This window comes from Urtica dioica, chromosome 1 (genome assembly GCF_054948205.1).
Source record: "Urtica dioica subsp. dioica isolate 48M chromosome 1, U.dioica_male_clone48M_v1_H2, whole genome shotgun sequence".
Lineage (NCBI taxonomy): Eukaryota > Viridiplantae > Streptophyta > Magnoliopsida > Rosales > Urticaceae > Urtica > Urtica dioica.
In genome coordinates this window covers 30,935,292-30,945,918 of record NC_142756.1, presented here as the reverse complement: position 1 = coordinate 30,945,918, position 10,627 = coordinate 30,935,292, and the positions used below count along the sequence as shown (strand labels likewise).

General features: G+C 40.8%; 1 protein-coding gene across 1 annotated transcript; it reads right to left on the bottom strand.

Annotated features, from left to right (window-relative positions):
• Positions 1-219: 219 nt before the first annotated feature.
• LOC149407881 (uncharacterized) lies at positions 220-5,645 on the bottom strand. The gene is made up of 7 exons (XM_089622417.1): positions 4,113-5,645; positions 3,601-3,710; positions 1,703-2,455; positions 1,338-1,525; positions 1,125-1,271; positions 519-1,046; positions 220-461 (listed from the first exon to the last, which is right to left on the bottom strand). Exons 1-7 carry the CDS (start codon positions 5,643-5,645, stop codon positions 220-222), a joined length of 3,501 nt encoding a protein of 1,166 aa, XP_089478543.1.
• Positions 5,646-10,627: the final 4,982 nt, after the last annotated feature.

Below are 10,627 nucleotides of genomic sequence, written 5' to 3'. Positions count from 1 at the left end.
ACAATTGTTTGATAATCAAAGATGGTCTGTCTTCTTCTTCCACAAAATTGATACAAATACTCAATTCGAGATTATGGTTACAAAAACCAAAGAGACGCCATAAATCTCGAATTAACACAAAAAACAAAATAACTCTCAGACCATAAACTCACAAACGGTTGCAAGAAAACCAACAGTCTCTCACACACATAAAATTCGTTTATCCCTTTGGGCTTGACTCTATTTCGGATTATTGCCTTGAGTTTGGGCTGAGATCATGTTGACAATTCTGGGCTCTTCTATGGCAATATTTTGGGCTCCAAACTTGTGAAGTAGGCTGGTCACTTGCTCTTTGAATCTCTTGGTTCGGGCTCGCGTCATTGGGCCCTCCGGTGTATCCTTGATTGAATGCGAATGCATGTTCGTGGTGATGTCCTCATCATTGCCCCCGGGTTGGAAAGGATTTGCCCTCAAATCCAAATCTGCATGAAAAGGAGACAAATCAGCAACATTAAAAGTAGCACTCACATTATACTTACCTTGGAGATCAAGTTTGTATGCATTGTCGTTGTTTTTCGACACCACTTGGAATGGACCGTCGCCGCGGGGGAGTAACTTGGACTTGCGTTGTTCTGGAAAACGTTCCTTGCGCATGTGAATCCAAACCCAATCTCCGGGCTGAAACAAAACTTTTGTGCGCCCTTTGTTTGCTTGCTTTGCATATTGATCGTTGCGTCGCTCAATGTTGGCATGAACTTTTTCGTGGAGAGATTGTACAAAATCAGCCTTCCGTGCGCCATCGAGATTAACCTGTTGAGAACTAGGCAAAGGAAACAAATCCAAAGGCGTAATAGGATTGAAACCATACACAATTTCGAAAGGTGAAAATGTAGTGGCTGAATGCTTGCTGTGATTGTATGCAAATTCGACATGAGGCAAACATTCTTCCCAAGACTTAAGATTAGTTTTGATTATGGCACGCAACAAAGTAGACAATGTTCTATTCACAACTTCCGTTTGCCCATCAGTTTGGGGGTGACAAGTGGTAGAGAAAAGTAATTTCGTACCTAATTTTGTCCACAATGTCTTCCAAAAATAACTCAAGAATTTCGCATCACGATCGGAAACAATGGTTTTAGGCATACCGTGGAGTCGTACGATGTCGCGGAAGAACAAGTTGGCGATGTTGGAAGCATCGCTGGTCTTCTTGCAAGGGCTGAAATGCGCCATCTTGGAGAACCGATCAACGACAACAAAAATGGAATCATTTCCCTTGCTAGATCGAGGCAAACCTAAAACAAAGTCCATAGATAAATCAATCCAAGGAGAAGTAGAAACGGGAAGAGGAGTGTACATACCATGGGGCTGACTTTTTGATTTAGCCTTTTTACAAACAATGCAATTTCCACAAATTCGTTCAACATCTTTTTGCATGTTCGGCCAATAAAAATTTGATTGCAAAATAGGCAGCGTTTTAGCAACACCAAAATGACCCATCAAACAACCACTAAGTGCCTCACGAACAAGTAATTCACGCATAGAACCACTAGGCAAACATAGCTTGTTTTTGTAAAACAAAAATCCATCATGCAAATAAAATTTTCCAAAAGCTTTTTGTGAACAGTTTGCATGAATTTCACCAAAATCCGAATCATCTTTGTACAACTCTTTTATTATTTCAAAACCCAACAAGTGTGCACTTAAAGATGAAAGTAAAACATACCTCCGAGAAAGGGCGTCGGCTACCACATTCTCTTCACCTGATTTGTACCGAATGACGTAAGGAAAAGGTTCGATGAACTCTACCCACGTCGCATGTCGTTTATTCAACTTGTGTTGTCCTTTGAGGTACTTTAAGGACTCGTGGTCGGTGTGAATGATGAACTCTTTGGAAAGGAGATAGTGTTGCCATGTTTCCAAAGCGCGGATGAGTGCGTAGAGCTCTTTGTCGTAGGTCGGGTAATTCAGCGATGCGCCTTTCAATTTCTCGCTGAAATACGCCAAGGGACGTCCTTGTTGCATAAGGACAGCGCCAATACCAATGCCTGAAGCGTCGCATTGAATTTCGAAGGGCTGGTCAAAATTGGGCAGCGCCAAAAGAGGAAGATTGATGAGGCGCTCTTTCAAAGTTTGGAATGCTCCCTCTTGCTCGTATCCCCATTGGAATCCCACATCTTTTTTGATTAATTCGGTCAAAGGGGCTGCGATGGTGCTGAAATTGGGAACAAAGCGACGGTAAAATCCCGCAAGGCCGTGGAAGCTTCTAACTTGTTGCACGGTCGTTGGTGTTGGCCACGCTTGAATTGCCTTGACTTTCGCGCTATCCACGGAGATTCCTTTAGCGCTGACTACGAAACCAAGACACACAACTTCGTCCGTGCAAAAAGAGCATTTGGACAAGTTAGCATATAATTGTTCTTTGCGCAACACTTCAAAAACCATGTTCAAATGAATCATGTGGTCATCAAAAGTCATACTATAAATCAAGATATCATCGAAATAAATAACCACAAATTTCCCAATGAAAGAACGAAGTACATGGTTCATTAAGCGCATGAAAGTACTCGGAGCATTTGTTAAACCAAACGGCATGACTAACCACTCGTATAAACCTTGTTTTGTTTTGAAAGCTGTTTTCCATTCATCACCCTCTTTCATTCTTATTTGGTGATAACCACTTCGCAAGTCAATTTTTGTAAAAACACACGCACCATGCAATTCATCAAGCATATCATCTAATCTAGGAATAGGAAATCGATACTTTACCGTGATGAAGTTGATGGCGCGACAATCTACACACATGCGCCAACTGCCATCTTTTTTTGGGACCAGGAGAACTGATACGAACCTCGGCCGACTAAGCTCCGAGACCCGATACCCCAATAGCACAGCGACGGATCGTCTACGTTTTAGGAACGAAGGTGGATCGAATGACGCCACGGACGGATGCGAATGGCCGTCTGATGAGTCGGGCTCGAACTCCTACACGCACCGCTTTGTAAGAGACTCGAATAGTTCTAAACGAACCAAAGAGAGAATGAGAATCCTCACAGAATAGTGTTTAACTCAAAAATCAGAATTGTGTCTTCCAATCAGCCTAAAGGCTTAATTTATAGAGTTTGACAAAGGTCAAATTCGCAGCTCCATGGGCCCCATAACCTAATAAGCCCATTTAGCCTTATTTAAGTACTAATAAGCATAAAACAAAGGACCAGCCCAATACAAATCATTATGGGCGTTTTAAATAACATGTCTTGGCCCAAATAACATAAACTGAAAATAGAAAAATAGGAATAGTCTGACTAATTCAATTCAGCCCAAATAACGTTCTTCATTGTTGTTTCTTGGCTTCCTTGAATCCTCTCCTTTGCGAGCTTGTCCCCTTCCTCATCTTGGAGCTTGATGATCAGATTGTTAAGCTCCTCCTTGAATCTCCTCGCTCGAGCTCTTGTCATGGGTCCTTCCGGCACTTGGTATTTTGCTTGCGGCTCCTTTTGGGGCATGTCCTCATCAAGAACGGGCACCGCGCATGGACTCAAGCTCTCGCGTATGTATCCTTTGGCCATGAGGTCATCAATTTGTCGCTGGAGCTCCTTTGTCTCGGTTGGATTAACACGGTACGTTGGACGATTTGGAAGGGCAGCGCCGGGGACTAAGTCAATTTGATGTTCGATGCCGCGGATTGGTGGCAAACCGGATGGAACATCATCGGGAAAAATGTCCGCAAAATCCTGTAACAATTCCACAACAAGACTAGGCAAACTTTTGTCAAGTTGGTCAGCGTGTAAAAGATGTCCTTTGTGCAAGAACATCAGAATCGGTTTTTCATTAAAAATTGCCTTTTTAACCTTGCTTGCACTCACTAAAAAATTTTGTTTTCTCTCATGGGTTTTGACCAGAGTTTGATTGGCTTTTTCTTTGGTACTCGTGGTCTGTTTGGGAGAATGGCTAATGTGTTTAATGTGGTTGGCATTTTGGTGGAGGTGAGCTTGATCTTTGAGGACTTGGGATGGAGAAAGTGGGGAAAGAACAATCTGATGGTTTTTGTGCACGAATTTGTATTTGTTGGAAAGACCGTCATGAACAGTACGTCGGTCGAATTGCCAAGGGCGGCCAAGGAGGAGGTGACACACTTCCATTGGTGCAACGTCGCATAAAACTTCGTCCTCGTATTTGCCAATTTTGAAAGGGACAAGGACCTGGTCGGTGACGCGTACTTCGCCACTATCGTTCAACCAATGGAGCATGTACGGGTGAGGATGCTTGGAGGTTGGCAAGGACAGCTTGTCGACAAGGATGGTGCTTGCGACGTTGGTGCAGATGCCGCTATCAATAATGAGGCTGCACACTTTGTCATGGATATGGCAGCGAGTGTGGAAGATGGATTCTCGCTGCGCGTGCTCATCATCGTCTTTGGCGGAAACACTAAGCACTCGCCGGGTGACCAAGGTGAGTTGTTCATCTTCAACTTCAACTTCAACCTCATAGTCGTCGTAGGTCGGTTCGCCATAATCAACACCGGTTTGGGTTGCTGCCTCATCGTCCGTGATTACATCGCCGTCGGGTAGGAGAATCATGGAGCGCTTGTTTGGACATTCGGAAGCAATATGGCCTTTACCTCGACACTTGAAGCAGGTGAGGTCGCGGTTACGTTGAGGGGTCGAAGCGGGAAGCTTGCCTTTGTTCACGGGGTCGGGAGGTGGTCGTTGGTGAGGGACGGTTGGTAAGGCCGATTGTGGCTTCGGAGGAGAGTATTTGTTTTCGTCGGTTTTGGGGAAGGTGGATTGCCATGGTGTTTTGTCGGGGAATCGGTTGTATCTTGTGGAGTCTGTTTTGAGCTGTTTCTCGACCACTATTGCCATATGCACCAAATCCTCCATGTCGATAAACTGTTTGATTTCGACTTGGCGTGCGATATCTCGGTTGAGACCGGACAAGAAACGGGCCATGGTTGCCTCCCGTTCTTCGTCAACTCCGGTGCGCATGAGAGTCATTTCCAGGTCTTGAAAGTACTCTTCAACTGAGCGTGAACCTTGTCGAAGACGCTGAAGGCGGTTGAACATGTCGCGGTAATAATGGGTCGGAATGAACCGCTTGCGCATGACTGTTTTCATCTCGTCCCATGTGGCAATGGGCTGTTCGCCGGCACGTTGTCTACTAGTGGAAATCTGTTCCCACCATATCAAGGCATAGTCACTGAATTCCGTGGCGGCTAGCTTCACCTTCCTCAAATCCGAATATTGGTGACAATCGAAAATGAGTTCAATCTTCCGCTCCCAATCAAAGTAAGCGTTGGGGTCGTTCTTGCCGTTGAAGGAAGGAACACGCATTTTGATGCCGCGGAACTCATCATGATGGTGACGGTGGTGTGCATGAGCTCGTCCTCGAGGGTGATCAAAATCCAAAACATCGGAAACAACTTGTTCGTCGTCGTCGTTCGTCCAAGTTCCACGATGCGCTGGTGGAAGGCCTCGTCCGCGTGTTTGTCCGCGGCGTGATGGAAAACCACGTCTTTGGCCTCCTTGGTGGTAGAACGGGTTCTCGAAGTCAGGTGCTTGCCGTTGCTCGGTGTGCACAAATTCGGCTGTTTGATGTTGTTCGATGTTGTCTAAGCGGGCAAGAATCGGATCGAGGAACCGCTGCATGGTTTGGACAAGGTCGTCCATCGTCAAAGGTGGTTGTGAGGATGAAGCACTATCTCGTCGAGGAGTTGTCATGAATCTGCGTAAATGAACAGTAGTATATATATACGATATATAAGGTTAATGGTCCTCACAAAATCACTCCCTTACGTGTTTCGCTCGTAATTTGGAAATTCACTCGTGTTTGGACACTCAAATATGGCTTTTGCTATAATGTAACACTCTGCCTTTTTCCGCTCGTAAGTCCTCTTAAAATTTTAAAACTCAAACAGAAAAACGATCAAGGTGGTGGTGGCTGAAGGAAAAAGCTTGAAAAAAAAGGTAAAATTTTCGACGGTGAACAGTAAAATCCGTACAAAATGGTAAAAAAAAAATCACTTTCGTGAGAGGGAGCTCAAAACGCTCAGAATCACATCAGGATGCCAAAAATACAATAAAATTTCTTCTGGAATTTTTTTTTTTTTTTTTTTTTTGCTAAGAACTGGAATGGTATATGCTAAAAGATTGAGGAGAAGAAGTATTCTGGGATATATAATCTGGAAGAAAGTATTTTGAAGGAAATGAAAAGAGATAAATTAAACACACAAGAGAAAAAAAAAATTAAAAGTTTTCTGGAGAGATAGAGTTTTCTGGAGGGACAAAACTTTCTGGAGAGAATACCTTTCTGGAGGAAAACTTTCTGGAGAGAATAACTTTCTGGAGGAAAACTTTCTGGAGATTTTTTTTTTTTTTTTTGCGTTTTTTTTTTTTAAGAAAGGGTAAAAAAAAAAATTGACTAATTGAGAGCCTAAGCTCTGATACCAAATGATGGAGAATCCCTTCGAGAGAATGAAAGGAGCCTCGGATCAAAGCGGAACGAACGTGGAGTCGTCTCGAGAGTCGAAATACTTGATCAGTTTGGTCTTGAATTTGCAATTTCGGATGTTGTTTGTGGATTTATGGTTCGTATAGGTTTTGGTCGAATTCAGATAAGGGTCGTAGAGGTTGTATGGAATGAAAATCGCCACAATAGTTTATGATTCGAACTATTGATAAGATTGGATGAACAAGAACGCCACAAGGAATTTCCTTGATAAGTTATTCGTTTAGGGCTTAAAATTTCAGAGAACTAAAACTCACACAATTGTTTGATAATCAAAGATGGTCTGTCTTCTTCTTCCACACAATTGATACAAATACTCAATTCGAGATTATGGTTACACAAACCAAAGAGACGCCATAAATCTCGAATTAACACAAAAAACGAAATAACTCTCAGACCATAAACTCACAAACGGTTGCAAGAAAACGAACAGTCTCACACACACATAAAATTCGTTTATCCCTTTGGGCTTGACTCTATTTCGGATTATTGCCTTGAGTTTGGGCTGAGATCATGTTGACGATTCTGGGCTCTTCTATGGCAATATTTTGGGCTCCAAACTTGTGAAGTAGGCTGGTCACTTGCTCTTTGAATCTCTTGGTTCGGGCTCGCGTCATTGGGCCCTCCGGTGTATCCTTGATTGAATGCGAATGCATGTTCGTGGTGATGTCCTCATCAATAAATAGAACTAGGTATCTCATCAATCAACAAATTTGTGGTAAAGGCAGTAGACACATTTTTATATGAGACATAATTAGACAAGGGGTACATGGGAAACTTCTCGGCTTGTCTAGTGGTGCAATTTCTGGTTCCTTTTCTAAGGGCAATTGGCTCATCTAGAATTTCAAGTGTACCTATACTCTCGGCTGACTCATCAAGAATGGGTAAATTTGAGATGAAAGGAGAAGAATTACCTTGATCCGTGTTTGGTTCTGATGATGACAGTGCTGGAGTTTCAACTTCACTTTCTGATTGCACTCTTGAGTTAACACGGAAATCAGATATTGGTTCCTCATTTGAATCAGTTCCATTTTCATTATATGATGACATTTCATTTTGATCATTTGGAGCATTTGGGACATTTTGTATACGGCTAGAAATATTAGGCAGATCCAAAATAGGCAGAGAATGATTTAAATCCCAAAAACACTCTTCAATATTATTCTCCCCCTGAAGAGGGATTTTGTCAAAAAAAGGTTGGTTTTCAAAAAATGTGACATCCATACTTACAAAGAATTTACACGAGCTAGGGTCATAACATTTAAAACCTTTTTGAGTTGGTGAAAAACCAAGAAAAATGCATTTAATTGCTCTAGGATCCAATTTTCCTCTAGCACGATCATGAACGTGTACAAAGGCAGTACACCCAAAGATTTTAGGATTTAGATGTGTGAAACATTTGTTCTCCGGAAATTTTTTTTTAAGTGTAGAAATGGGAGTTTTATAGCTATTTTGCTTGGCATTCTATTAATTAGATATGTAGCAGTTAACAAAGCTTCTCCCCAAAAACGTTTTGGAACATTCATAGAAAACATTATAGCTCGAGTAACTTCAAGAAGATGTCTATTTTTCCTTTCGGCAACTCCATTTTGTTGAGGTGTATAGACACAAGAACTCTGATGGATTATGCCTTTTTCATTTAAAAACTCACCAAGGATTTTGTTAAAATATTCTCTACCATTATCAGTTCTCAAAATCTGAATATGGCTGTCAAATTGAGTTTCAACCATGTTGTAAAAATTTTTGAAAGTGTTTTCAGCCTCAGATTTATCCTTTAAAAGGTATATCCATGTGGTTCTAGTGTGATCATCAATAAAGGTAATGAACCAGCGAGTGTTGGTTAAAGATTTTACACGAGATGGCCCCGAAATATCACTATGAATTAAAGCAAAAGGTTTAGAAGGTGTATATTTCAAAGTAGGAAAATGAGACCTTTTATGTTTTGCCAATTGACAGATTTCACATTGCAAAAAATCAATATTCTTATTCTGAAACATAGAGGGAAACAAATGCTTTAAATAACCAAAACTTGGATGTCCCAAACGAAAATGCCATAACATAATGTCATCAGACACGGAAAATAAATTAGAACAAAGAGGTTTCTGAATTTGTTTACTCAAGGTGGTCTCGGATGTGAAGTAGTAGAGCCCTCCATTTTCTTCAGCACTGCCAATCATCTCCCCGAACTTAGATTCTGAAAATTACAACCAGAAGGAGTAAAAATGAGGTTGCATTGTGAATCCCTTGTCACTTTATGAACGGATAAGAGGTTATAGGCAAGTTTAGGAACATGGAGAACATTAGAAAGAGTAATGGATGGTGATAAAATAATTGAACCTTTCCCAGCGATGGCTGAAAGAGATCCATCTGCAATTTTCACTTTTTCATGACCAGAACAAGGATAATATGTATGGAAAAGATTTGATGAGGCAGTCATGTGGTTTGTAGCACCAGAATCTAAAATCCAAGGATTGGAGTTTTCTAAGGTTGTTTTAAGGGCTGCTACATGAATACCTTTTTTAGCTAAGGTTGTTGTTGATTGATAAGAGGACCACATCTTAAGCATTTGCTCTAAATCTCCTTTAGTGAAAGAAGACTGATCTTGAGTTGATGAAGAATTTCCAGTAAAACTGGTATTATTGGACTCGGCCATGGTGTATGATCACGAGTACCTATATGTGTTTTAGGGTTTTGTGTAGCTCTGATACCATGAAAGTAAAACAGAGATAAAGAGATGTGCGGAATTGATATTTTCTCATTAGCATCAGACGGTATTTATACACATTACAAGCAAAGGGAAATAAACAAATAAGGAAACCTAATCCTACTATACAAGGAAACAAATAATCAGCTGTTGACAACTAAGGACAGCTAAGAAAAAAACGTGTACAGCTAAGGGAATTAATCCCACACACTAATCAGCTCTAACTAAAAAAGGAGAAAAATAAAGCCCATCTAACAATCAACCTAATGGGCCTTTTAACAATGTTTAGACTATTCTGGAGAGTATACACGAAATTAACATAATATTTTCACAGAAACTACCTTATTGAAGGTGAGACCTCTCCTATAAATAGGAGCCTTATTCTCCTCATTTCATTCATCCAAGTTTAAGAGATTTGAGAGACTCTCTCTCTAGAACTTGGCCGATCCTCTCTCTCTCTCTAGTTAATTTTCGATTTTTGTTTTGGCACCTAGGTCCTCATTTGACCTAGTGTTTATCTCTGCGACTTCAAGACTCGTTCTTAAGTCGTAGTGTTTAAAAGAACCCACACACTGATTCCTTTTCTCTCGAGTGATTTAGTGATAGAAACTTTCGTGATTGCTCGAGTTGCCGAGGAAGGAAGAGAGACGTGATGCGAGGGGAGACGAACGTTGCAACCTTTTTTCAAAAGCTTCTCAACGTTCAAGCGTCTAAAAAGGTTAGTAAACTTCTATGCTCATAATAGTTTTATTTATATGTACTTGCTCTTTGTCTAGGTTAGTAAAAACTGTTTTACTTGTAAAAGAAAATTTTTAAAATTCCGCCGCTTAACGAAGCTTTAAACTTTTACTTAAACCCTAGATCGATTCCAACAGTGAGCGCCCATGGCCTTCTAGAAAGGGCTTCTAGAAGCTTTTCCATTTGTTCATGACAACATGAAAAAGGCCCATTAAAAATTTTCAATAAAATTCTTATGAAATTAAATTAATCCACAAGGCCCAATAAATCTAATTTTGGCCGAGTGATACATGTCATCAAATGACCATGTCAAAAAATTTATTAACATTCATTTCATCCTATGTCTCAAAAGACAAAAATACCCTTTTGACAATTTTTGTAAAACTTGTCTCGTTCTTGTTTTTACTTAGCTTCTAGTTTAACTATTCCTACTCGATGTGATTTGTGACAGTGACCTCATGGATCCAAATGAACAAAGCTTGAGCTAAACACTTGGACTCAAAAGTTCACAAACCTTTTCCAAATTTAGCTTAATGTCAACTGACTCCACTATAGAGTTGACACTGAAAATCTCTCGGTTCAAATGAATTTATTTTCTACTCAAGAATTCAACCAAATTATGATGAGCGGATCCACTGAATATTATCTATGTTTACCCTTCATGAATGTCATCAGCTAGTCGGGATTTACTAAATTACCATT